Source organism: Corythoichthys intestinalis, chromosome 20, assembly GCF_030265065.1.
Source record: "Corythoichthys intestinalis isolate RoL2023-P3 chromosome 20, ASM3026506v1, whole genome shotgun sequence".
Lineage (NCBI taxonomy): Eukaryota > Metazoa > Chordata > Actinopteri > Syngnathiformes > Syngnathidae > Corythoichthys > Corythoichthys intestinalis.
Genome location: NC_080414.1, coordinates 120,941 through 133,418, shown reverse-complemented (window position 1 = coordinate 133,418; position 12,478 = coordinate 120,941). Strand labels below are relative to the sequence as shown.

The 12,478-nt window shown below is 53.9% G+C and overlaps 1 protein-coding gene across 4 annotated transcripts in view; it reads right to left on the bottom strand.

Moving 5' to 3' along the window:
* rreb1a (ras responsive element binding protein 1a) overlaps positions 1-12,478 on the bottom strand; it is a 25,487-nt gene extending 13,009 nt beyond the window's left edge. Inside the window, exons 1-6 of one of the 4 annotated variants that reach the window (XM_057824420.1) lie at positions 11,829-12,476; positions 3,160-3,211; positions 589-675; positions 354-510; positions 200-272; positions 37-126 (exon numbers count right to left, since the gene is read on the bottom strand). In XM_057824420.1, the coding sequence (XP_057680403.1) occupies positions 37-126; positions 200-272; positions 354-510; positions 589-675; positions 3,160-3,193 (441 nt within the window). In that variant the 5' untranslated portion in view covers positions 3,194-3,211; positions 11,829-12,476. Of the gene's footprint in view, positions 1-36; positions 127-199; positions 273-353; positions 676-3,159; positions 3,212-11,828 lie in introns of all 4 variants that reach the window. The other 3 variants (XM_057824418.1, XM_057824421.1, XM_057824419.1) reach the window with 3 other exon arrangements.

Here is a 12,478-nt window from a genome sequence, read left to right as displayed (position 1 = left end):
GGCCGCCCCTCGGACGGACGGCTCTCGGGCGCTCACCTGTCTGATGTGCATGGTGAGCTGATGCTGCGACTGGCAGCTCTTGTCGCAAAGCGGGCAGACGTGAGCCGCGCGCTCGTCTTTGGCGTCCTGCCGGCGGACGGCGAACGCGGGCGTCAAGGGGCTTTTCGGCCAGACCGACGGACGGCGGATACGGGCTCACCTGGCTTCGTCGGACGTTACGGCCGGGCGGCGCCCTGACGGCCGCCGCCGCGGGCGTCTTGTCGGGGGACGGGCTGCGACACGGAAAACCGCCATTTTACAAAACCTTCACATTTGAAGTAAGATTCCAGTCACGGCCGAGACTTTGCACTCACCTCGGCGAGGGTCCGGGAGCGACGTCGCTTCCCGCGTCTCCTCCTCCGTTGATGCCGCCCGCCGCCGACATGACCGCCGACATCATGGCGTTGATGGAGGACAAGTCTTCGCCGCCGCCGGCGCTCCGGGCGCCCTCGTCCGTCCTCTCCGGTGCGGCTGTCGGGCGGAGAGGGAAGGCTGGCAACAAAGCGCGCCGGCAAATAAAGGGGAGACCGAAAACGGCGCCGGACGCACTTGGAGGGCCGACGTCCGCCGCCTCTCCGCCGTTCGGCGCCGAGTCGGCTCCGGCCGCTTCCCGCTTCTCCGTGGTGTTCTCCATATCTGCGCGCGCGCACACACATCATACGCAAAGTCCATCAAGCGAGGCGTTTTCCGGCGGGAGGCTGAGGGAGGTCGGGCGAGGTTAAAGGTCACGGGTATTAACGGCCCCGAGCCCGGCGGAGACGTTTCCGCCCGGTCCCGTCCGCCCGCCCGCCCTCCCTTCGCCAAAGCTGTGCTTTTGGGGAGGACGGAGGAACAGAAACGATGACCGTTTCCTGTTTAGCCTCCCCCACAGGAAGATGCTCTCCAGAGCGGGCCGCTTCCTGTTCCAGGACCGCGCGTGTACATTCCATCGAGAAAGGAGTCCGAGAGGGGGCAAAAATATGCACGGCGCTCGGAAGATAAAACTTTGTTTTCCCCGCTGACGTTTTTCTTCCAAGTTGGAAAAAGAACTGCCGCAAAGACTGTAGCGGAGCCACGAGGGTCACGGCTTTCACTTCCCGTTTTTGGAGCGGCAAACGGAGGACGGCCGCCGACAACTGCCGCTCCGCGCGCACGGGCGCAAGTGTTAAGTTTCCGCCGACCCGCTCGCGTCGTGACGAGGCGGGAGCAGGTGTCCCGACGCGCGCGCCGGGCAAACTGTGTCCCGGGATTGTTTTTTACATTAGCGTCATTCATCCTTTGCGGCAAGTGTCACTATTGGCTGACAAAGTGCCCGGCCGGCAGTTTTTACGGCCGCCTGAAAACGAACGGCGACAGATGGTCGCGAGAGGAGGGAGGGAGGGAGGGAGGACGAAGGATGGAGAGCACGAGATGTTTTGGAAGCGCGAGTGACACTCGGGCCTGATGTTTTTCCGCATCTGCCGCCACCTGTCGCCGCGTGCTGACCGGGTCGCGGAGTGCGGCGCCGCCCGCGCCAAAGCCCGCCGCCGCCGAAACTCCTTCTGCTAATACTCATCATCAGTCCCGGTGCATCTATATAGCCTGTCCGTCCTGGGAGTGGATCTCTCCTGACTGTGGTTCTCCCCAAGGTTTCCAGATACAGTAAACGAATGAGACGAGTTCATGTCCTGGGCATCCCCCATCCTTAGATCAAATTGACTCTATAGGGCTATACAAATAAAATTGAATCGAAACTTGACGCTAACGGAGCACCCCTTATATATTAAAGTCCATCTTGAGAGAGGATGCTGCTTTTTTGGCTTTCAATTTGAAAGCAAACCAAGGACGTCGCCAGGCAGGGCTTGGGGAAGCGTTTTGAAACCCACCGTGGAAAAACACCCGAGCTGCGCCTTATCAGAAAACGCCGTCGTACGTATAGGGGCGGCGGTCCGCTTTTTAATATTGAGGCGTTCCTATTGAACCGAGGTAGAAATTGTGTCTCGCAAACAGTCAAAGTCATCTGACGAGCGGAAGCTCACTAATAGCGGTGGGCCAGAGGGAGTCAAGAAGCGTAGAGGAGGGAGGGAGGGAGGGAGGGAGACCCTCTCGTATGCAGGCGGGCCCGCATGTGCCAAAGGGTCTCCCGGCAACAGGAAGTTGACACTAAGAGGAGTCACAGGAGATGACTTTGCTTGTTGCAGCTCACACTCAGCTGCCAGTCGCCATCCTCCACACTCGCACTCTCTTGACACACGCGTGCGTGCGCACACGCGCATTCTACTGGTAAGAATGCAAACTGCGGGCCGTCGCGTCTTCAACTTCCATCTTCTTACGCGGGGAGGTGCTGCGGAAAAATGTTTCGCACGCTCTTCCCATCTATTTAGGGTTAGGTAACCCTAAACCCAAAACGCGCACGCATCGTTTTGCCTTGCTTTTCTGCACGGCGTCACTAAACGCAACTTTGGACTTTTCCCGTTTGCTTCAAAATCCATTGTGCCGCAAACGGATCTTACGGGATGTCAAAAGTTTGACAGCGGCGATGCCGGTCGCGGGAAAAGTCCGACGTTCGTTAGCCGCGCGCGAGTGGGGAAGTAGTTGCCTGGCACCGCCAGACTATTCTCCCTGTAATTTCAAACACGGTGAGAAATAGTCTGGGACCCAGCCCGTTAACGGCCTCTCGAACAAGTACAAAATCAATCGTCCAATCAGATTCGTTTATTGCAAGACGTGTTCTTTAACGAGTCACGTGCCGAAAGTCGTCTCTACAACAACACAGATGGTGAGCCGAGAATATGTTCCAATTCACGGTAAAACCACTTTTAAATGACCAAAAACACATCGACACAAGTCATTGACAACAGTCAACATGGCTCGCGCTAACCATGTTGAATAAACGTCTCTATTCTCCGCTCACGCTAATTACTTGTCGCTTTAACAACGTCACGTCTGCCCGTCGCCGATCGGTCCACTCCGCTGTCTGTTTGCCGTGGCTTGCTCCGCCCTCAAAATTCCATCCGCCGGACGGTCGCCAGACTCAATCGCTGGAAAAGCGGTGAGTCCGGTATACCAGGCAAGGGAAGGAGGCCAACGAGCCGAGGACAATGGTGAAAATCCCGGGGAGGGCGGGGCTAAAAGAGGGAAAAAGTCGGGTAGAATATTTACCTGCAAAGGAAGGCCTCTCTCGCTCGACCGGCATCCGCGACCGCCGCTCACACTGCGGGAAGACACACCGACGCGTCAGCGGACAAAAGGCGTACGCCCCGAGGGACGGAAAAGGAGACGTCTCGACCGCGCCAAATTGAAACGCGGGCTTCCCCTCCGGCCGACCGAGCGATATTTTGCCGCCGGAGAGCGCTTTCGGACGAAATAACTCGGCAGCCGTTTTTGGGCCGGAAAGAAACCATTTTTACGGGCGAGTCGTCGTCGCCGCCGGTAAACCGATGGCTACGTAGACAGTATAGTATAATGAATAATTGGGCCGCTATCCAGGGTTTCTTGCATTTTTTTCTCAGCGGGTCTTTTTTCATGGCAGCGGACTTTAATTATCATTTGGCCAGGAGAGGGAATATGTCTTCAACCTTCGGCCCGTAGAGCGCAGTAGCACACTAGTGCTTGTAAAGAATAGGCTTTTGTAGGAATGTGCTGTCATTTAAAAACAAATCACTTTTTACAAATTGCATCACGTATTTCGAAATGACTCGCTACATTTAACCCGTCTTCAGAGAAGCGCCTCTCGACTCGGGTAGGCCTCGGCGTCCGTCGGCGACCGTTCGTCGGCTTCAAAAAGTGGCCAAATTCTCGGAGGAGTAAACTTCGCTATTCTATCCGGACCCGGTCGGCCCGGACCGTCAACTGGACCGATGGTGGCCGGAGGCGGGAAGGAGCACGCGCGCGTCGGGCGGGGCGGGGCGGGGCGGGCCCGCGACAGGGCGGCGGCCGGATTAAGAGATTAGCCCCGCCCGGGCTAATTACAGCGCATCAAAATGGAGAAAACGCAAGGGGCATCTTCGCCTCTGTCGGCAGAGGCGTCTTTTCCACTGACGATGGGACCCGACGCCCAAAATGTCATCGGGAGAAGAAAAAAAAAGTAGTTGTAGAAAAGAAGGGAGCGAGATGAGACTGACGGATGAAAGAATGGAGAGGCTGGATGAAATGAATCAATGAGGGCGAGAATGTGAAATAGGGATGGAAAGAGCAGGTAAGTATGGATGAAAGAAGAGGAAGAAAAGAGCAAAAGGAAAAGCAAATGGTTGACCCCGCCCCAAAGCGATATCACCGTTTGCAGGTGCTCCTTTGATGGCTTTCTCAGAGCAAAACTTTATTCGGCCAATTCGGAGCGACGAGAGTCGCTAGTTTTTGCATCTCGCGACGGTCGACTTCCGACGGTTACCGGAACGGCGAGAGTCGGCGGTCGAACGCGGGTCGCCCGCTTTGTAAAACGGTCTCCTTCGATGGAAACGCGGCCTTCTTACCGGCCGGCGGACGGTGACGCCCCCAACCTAGGTGGCGCCGTCGCGCGCCGAGGTAAGTCGGGCGCGAGAGGGCACTTACCCACGATGCATCGCTCCCGGCGCTGCCGCCAAAACAAAGCGGAGCGGGCCACAAAGAGCGCTTCCGGGCGGCGGTCATTAAAGAGCCTCGGCGACATCGTCGTCGTCGTCATCAAGAGGCGGCCCCCGTGTCACTTCCTGTACGTCCGTGACACGCGTGCGGCCTGGCCTTCTAGAATGACACGCGCGGCACAGAGCGGAAACCCCGACCGGACCGCTCCTTTTCTAAAGTATTTGCCGACACGGTCGTTCGACACCAAAAGAAATATCCCTTGATGGAAACATTGCGAACGCGGTCCCAATATCACCACTCGAGTCACATAGGCTAGTTTCATACTACAGGTCTTAATGCACAAATCCGATTTTTTTGCCATATCTGTTTTTTTGGCGTGCCCATTCAGACCGCCTTTGTCCATGGAGACCGTTCAAGTACCGTATTGGGCCAAATGTAAGACTGTGTTTTTTTGCATTGAAATTAGACTGAAAAAGAGGGGGTCGTCGTATATTCGCGGTCTAGACGTTATACCCATTCACGACGCTAGATGGCGCCAGATATCATTGAAGCTGTCGTGACAGATCTCAGCTCCTCTCAACTTTAACCAGTTTGCATGATTTTATTGCAATGTTTTTCCTTATTCAGATTTGTTTCAAGACTACAGTTACAGTTAGACTTTACTTTGATGGTTAATGCAGTTATTGCAATCTTGTTGTTTTATCACAATAGATGGGTTTGTTTACATTTCAAAAACCAGAAGCAATTAAATGTTTAGATTAGGGCTGTCAAAATGATCGCGTTAATGGGCGTTAATTAATTTTTTAAAATTAATCACGTTAAAATATTTGACGCAATTAACGCATGCACTGAAAGAGCAGCTTGCACAACGCCTCAAACAGATTACAATGAGGCCGTTTATGGACATTAAGAGTGAAGATAATGCCACCGGCCGCTTGGGGGCAGCGCCGTTCCATACTAATGTTATTTCTTCTAAACGTGGGAGAATGAGTAGTTGTGAGATGTTTATGCTGTATGCACAATGCAATGCAACTTGCTATTTGTGCTCCACACATATTTCGGTAAGTTTTCTTTCTTTTAGTGTCAATTATGTGTCTCTTGTTGTATTTTGGGTAAGATATGTACAGATATATGTATTTTATAAAGGCGTTCTTTGGACCGCGCCGTCTATTGGCATAAGCTTCTCCTTCACAACAAACATAAGTATCGTTTAGTGAAAGCACAACAAAAATAATATTCCTGTCTCTCTCAAAAAAACAATGTTCACAAAAAGAAAAGCACTTCAGTCGATAGTAACGAGGCCCTATACTCACAGTTAAACAACAATGCAAAATGAACTGGCATTCCATATCAAAATAGCTATGCAAAATACACGTAAAACTTACTCAGACTTTGGTCACTCTATTCTTATTATTTTTATTCTTATTATATTAACTGTACTTTTGATTGAAAATTTTTACAAATTTTAATAAAACGAAAACATGAAGAGGGGTTTTAATATAAAATTACTATCACTTGTAACTATAACATTTGTCTTAAGAACTACAAGTCTTTCTATCCGTGGATGACTTTAACAGAAAGAATGTTAATAATGCCATTTGTGGATTTATTGTTACAATAAACAAATACAGTACTTATGTACAGTATGTTGTATGTATATATCCGCCTCGTGTCTTATCTTTCCATTCCAACAATAATTTACAGAAAAATATGGCATATTTTATACATGGTTTGAATTGCGATGAATTACGATGAATTCATCTTTAAGCTGTAATTAACTCGATTAAAATTTTTAATCGTTTGACACCCCTAGCTTAGATATTAAGATTTGAATGAGGCAAAATAGCATGCTTATCTTGGGTTACTTTGCAGAATAGTACATAGTTTAGACCCAACACAAAATAACATGCTTTTTCTCTCAAATATATTGTTCTAATCATTTGTTTGGGATGTACTGTAATTATTTTCTGTATAAAAATTCATTTGGTGTTCAAAAAGTCTTTTCTTTCAAACTTGAGTCTTAAAAAAGAGGGGGTCATCTTATAATCAGGGCCGATGCGGTATTGCGCACTAATTGGCAGTTCCAGATGCGCTCAGCAAAGAGACCCGCGTGCGCAGAAGCATCAGAACAAATGACACATGCTAGCTCTATGTCATGCCAGGGTGATCATATTATGATTTCCAAAAAGAGGACACAAGTAACGGACATGAATAATCCCCGTTTAGTCTTGTATTCAAAATTTATATGGACTGATAGAACGCGTACACACTCGAGCCTTGACGCGTGTGCCCGAAATGATGCGGGCGGGCGGGCGCGTCAGTTTGCCCCGACTCGGCCGTGTGCGCAATGACGAAATATTGCTCACTCGCCGCACACAATGAAAATGGTCAATTGTAAGGCTTATGCTTTTCTTCATTTTATTTAGGACTGCGGTCAAGCCCGCTTGGTGCTTAAAAGCAGAGCTCAAGATAGGCGCTAATGCCGACACGGCCGCCGTCCTCCGTGCCTCTTGCTCTTTGCTGACGTCATTGCGGCACGAATTCCGATTTGGGAGTCTGGACAGTTCAGATCGCCCGTCACGTTCTAAAAAAAAAAGTGTGGCCCAGATCAGATTTGAACCACGTACGAAAGTGACTCGGATCGGATTTGAAACGGTCCACTTCTATGCGACTTGTCACATTCGGACCGTCAAGTTAATGCCTCACTCGAGTCGGAAAAATTCGGATTTGCGCATCGAGACCTGTAGTATGAACGTAGCCATATTGGACGAGCGCACCCGAAGGAATCGCCCTGGCTGTCTCAAAGTGGAGCGAGACGGATAAAACTGGAAAAATGCCCTTTTGGAACAAAACCCGCCCAGTTCCCCAAAAAACAAGGAGGTCTTTCAAGTCGGGCCTCGCGTCGGTCGGTCGGTCTTTGCTTTCATTCGCAGACTCGGATGAAACTTCAAATACGTTTTCAAAGCTTCGGATGTTTTCAAAGCCCCTCCAGCCGCTTTCCGCGTTGTACGACCTTTGCCGCGATAAGAGCCGCTCGGCGTCGACCCTCCAACTTTACGGCAAAGCGCGCCCGATACGTAAAGGCCAAAAACCGACGCCTCCTTTTTCGGCGCCGCGGAGATGCCGAGACGACGCGTCGGCGTCCTAAACTTTCCGTCCGGAGAGGGAGCGGGGCGGCCCGCTTTCTTCGGACCTTTTCCTCCGCTCGTGCCTCGACGCGGCCGCCCCGGAAGAAAAGGGTCGCGGAGGCTGCCGTCTCGCGACCGGCCTCTGCGTGCGCATAAACGTTGGGGTGCGGTCGCGGATTTCGGCGGAGTAAAAACCAAAAAAAATTGGGTACGCGCGTGGGCCCGAAGGCGACGCCGGCTCTTTGGATTGGCCCGTGTCAAAGACTTTCCCGTGGGAGGGAGCTTTGTCACGCGGACAAAAGTTGAATGGAGTCTGACGACCGCGCCTATAGCGTCCCCCTGCCCCCGATATACACCTGAGCCGCCTCCTTTTGTTTGTTTCTTGTAAAAGCTGTATGTTTGCTTGTCAGCAGGCAGAAATAATCCCACATGTCTTTTGAAGTCATTAATCAACGGACTACTTTCAAAATTCTCTAACTAGCGGTAGGTCATCTCAGCCATGGCGGCTATTTTGCCGAGATTCTTTCCCAGGTACGCCCCTTCAAAATTGGTCCGAAGCAGGCCAGCGAGCATCCGCGCGCGTGCCGGTGCTGTCGGCCGTTGCCGCGGTAACAAGGCGTGTCCCGTGTTTGGAGAACAAACAATGGTACCTTTTCACAGGAGGGAGGGGCACGCATTCCTCTTCTCTCTCTGTCTTAATCTGTGATGTCACCGGCCTGCGTGTGTGTGAGCGAGCGAGATTAGAGTGTGTAATAAGGATTAGGCGTGATTGACATGCTGCTGCCCCATCAGGCCACTTAAGCGCGGCGACAAAATCAACCGGTTGCGATCACGCCACAGATATCCCGTCGACGAGCGAGACGAAGCGTCCGTCGTCGGCCGATCCGACGGGAATCGACGGTCGGACGGGCCACTTTTCTGCCATTTCTTCAAAGCCTATTATCCATTGGAAGGGGATTCCCCAAAACCCTGGCTCTTGTTTTGGTGCCTCAATCAAGTGGCAGCTCTTGTGACAAGTTCAATTCTTTTCCAGGATGAAGAGCCCCATGGAAGTCGTCTTCCTCCCTCCCTCCCTCCCTTCGTCTCCTCAGCAGCCAGCTGAGCTAAGTGTTTAGTCAGCAGAGTGTGGCGGGGGAGGAGCGGGGAGGCCGGGCGGTACCGGGCCAAACTTTTAACTCGTCGCCGAGCCCGCCAGGGGGCGAGCGCCTCCGCTTCCCGCGCGGCCCGGGCGTGTTGCGGCGGCGCCTGCGGAGGTCGGACCTGTCGGGCAGGATGCCTGACGCGCTGGGGCGCGGCCCGGCCGGCGCTGATAAGCGGCCGACGAGCGAGCGCCGCGTACGCGCGCCGAGGCCGCCCGCCCGCCCGCCAGAAATAAAGAAGTATTTACCGCCGGGACAAAGTCCGAGCTGTGAAAGAATGTCAGACCGGAGCAGGGGAGGAGGGGGAAGGAGGGCAAATGAGAGAGGCCGGCCGGCCAGCCGGCCAGCCAGCATTCAACTTTATCTGTTTGTTTAGGGACGGTGGCCATGTTGACCACTGTTAGCTTCAACCGACAAACATTCGTATACGGGCCTCGTTCCGCTCAAAATGCTTTCTAGTCAAGAATGCTGAAGCTTCCACAATCGCTCCCACCTTCTCATTCTCTCTCACACACACACAGAAACAGGAAGAGGAGGAGCAGCTGGTGCTTCCACTGGAAAGTGACTAAAGAGAACAGACCCTTTCAACAACTTTCAGCCATCAGCTCCACAGAAGACGCAGAATACATTTATTTGTGGCAAACAAACAACATTTTAAAACGGACGGAGGCCCGCGACCGGCTCCCAAAAAAGCCAAGCGAGCCGCGCGTCAAAAAAAGCACGGCGGCCATTTGTCGGTAGGCGTCACCCTCCGGGGCCGCCGAGCGCTTTCTTCAACTTTGGCCCGCACCTTGCATTTATGTCCTCCCCTCCTCGCCGTCTTCCCTCGCCCGCCCGCCCGGGTCGGGACGGGGGGCCGCGGGCTGAAACCTAATCTTATCTAAAAAAAGGGGCTTCTATAAATAGCGTCCGGCACACGAGGAGACGCCGGCCAGCGCCGCGGCCAGCGCCTCTCTCGGTTCGACTCGGAAAAGGCCGGCCAGCAAAAGCGGAACCGGCGCGTTTACGCGCAGACGTCTGTCTCGCGAAAGCTTTTAATTAGCTGCTTAACTAGAGGCCCCGCGGGCACACCGGTCCCACTGAAACTGCTTTAACGTACACACACGGCACAACAAATAACTGAGCGAAGGTGTTAGGAGGACACCAAAGCGACCGCCGCTAAGGAGGTCGCCGCTATTCCCGTTTAAGCGGGCCGGGCGGCTCCTACTGGGATTCGGAGCTAGCGCCGCCACGCATCCGGGCGGAGAAAAGGTTATCCCAAAATCCGTCCGGGACGCGCTCGGCCTTCCGTCCGTCCGGCGGTCATTTAGGGCGATGTCAGTCAAAGCGAGGAGGGAGCGGCGAATGACGACTTCGTCGTTCCCTTTCGCTCGACGGGGACGTAGCGAGGTCCGCCCGCCGCCACCACCGACCGTTCTCCGCTCGCTCAACGTGAGGACCCTAAAAGTGTCTGGACCTAGGTGGCTAGTTTTGACCGTTTAGCAGGGTCAGCCGATGATAAAAGCTCTTTATGTTTTTGCAACAGTGAATCCTAAAAGTCAGTTGTACTCATTTGAGAAGTTTTGCCATCAACGGATGACTCGGGGAAGGTTTTTAACCTCCCTAGATGACTCGTTTTGAGCATCCTTTTATGTTCAAACGCAAAGCTCATCAACGCGAGCCTAGTTACAGGACCACTACTTTGCTCGAATGGAAATATTCCCGTTGTTGACATTTGACCTCCGTCTTCATCATGATCACACTCACGGTCCTTCCTCCCGCCCTCCCTCCCACACAGCCAAAAGCGAGCGTTCGTCTGCACTTTCGCGAGCAAAAGCGCGACGTCATCCATCGCCACGAGTTTCAAGCGGCCGTTGGACAAAAACAACAACTCTAAAATAAAGTCACGGCTTTTCGCGACCGTCAATCATTGACCGGCGCAGATAAGACACGGCCGTGACGTCGACGCGAGCATCCTAACCGGCTAGCGATATGACGAGCACGCGCGATTCGCCGCGTAAAGTCAACGAGGAAGCTGTGCGCGTGCGCGCCAGAGATGAGAGGGGGCGCAACAGGCGTCACGTCGACTGCGCCAAAGTCCCCGAAAAGTCTGTCGGACCCCCCGGCAAAAGCGCCACTTCCCTTGCCCCCCGCCGCGTCGGACGGCCGACCGTCGCGTCGAAGCGCTTTAGACGTGTACGACGCCGACTTTGTTGAGAAATTTGCCTCGCAAGGTCACGGCGACGCTGTGCAGCTAGCGGCCGTTAGCTACGACGCGAGCGGAAGTGAAGCCCCGCGTCCCTCAAAATAAAAGCAGGGCCGGGGTGCCAAAGGAGTCGCGTCTAGGACCGCGCGGCCGGACGCGAACGCGTCGACCCCCCCGCACCCAGCTCTGACACGGGACTCCCGCGGTCACGACGAGTCCTCGAAAGGTCGGCGAGGCTAAGTTCCCTCCTTCGGCGGCCGCTTTTAGCTGAGGCGAATCAACAAGTGGTTTTATTTTGAAAGCGCTAAAAGGAAACCGGCGCCGTGCTCGACGCCGACCCGACGGTCTCGGCCGCTAGCATTACACATGGCCCCCTCGCCAAGCGAACGAGCGACCAAAGTGCAGCAGAGATACGGATGCTCGCCTCCGGCGGCGAGCATACTTTGACCCCGTGTACCGCGACGCCCTTCCTCCCCCCTAGCTCCCTCCCCCGAGGGACAAAAGCTCGCCCCCCAGTCCCCCGCATCCCCGACGTGACATCAAAGTTTGCCCCAAAAGTGTGAAAAAGCCTGAAAGTTGAGCGAAGCAGGAAGAGAGCGGCGCCGAATTCCACCGCTTGGATGCGCTGCATCAAACTAGGAAGCGAGGAAAAGCGGCCGTCCGTTTGTTCGCTCGCTCGCCATCTTAAAGTTGACTTGGAACACGGCAACAAGTCAACAAGTCGTCGGCCCGGACGACGTTCCGTACTCCGCGGCGGCCGACGCGAAGGCAAAGAGCCCGGCGTAAAAAAAAAAGAAAAAAAAAAGCGAGACTTACGTTGGACTTTGGCCTGCTCGAGCCGAGACATCGTGGCCGTCGGGCCGGCCGGCCGAGATGAGATGACGACGGGCAGGATGACGAGGAAGAAGGATGAAGGCAGTGACGGCGGAGAGAGAGGCTGCAAAGTTGATCCGAATCAAAATGGCGTTTCCGAAGGGATGTGCAAACTTGGACAAACTTTACTCCGCTTCTCCTCCTCTCGCTCCCCCTCCCTCCTCTTCCTCCTGTCTCTCACTCGCTCTCGCTCTCTTTCTCTCGCCCCCCCCCCTCCTCGCTCTCCCGAGTAACTCGCAAGTCACTCAAGTCAAAAAGACGAAGAAGGGGAGCAAAAAGAAGAAGCTTGTTGTGCGTTGGAGTCGTCGCTCTCTCCTCCTCCTCCTCCTCCCCCCAGTCTAAAGCCGTGCACTAAAGCTCATCACGTGTTGCGCTTGTGTGTGTGTGTGTGTGTGTGTGTGTGTCTCCAAGGGGACGTGGCCATCAAGCATCTCTGTGCTCGCACCCGCGGGAGGCTTCTTCCTCCTTTCCGCGCACGCGCAGCCAACTTCTTTGAAACTTTGCCGTTTGTCATTTGACGAGTCGACGCTCGCTGGCTGGCTGGCTGACTGACTGACTTGCTGGCTGGCTGGCTGGCTGGCTGGCAACCATAA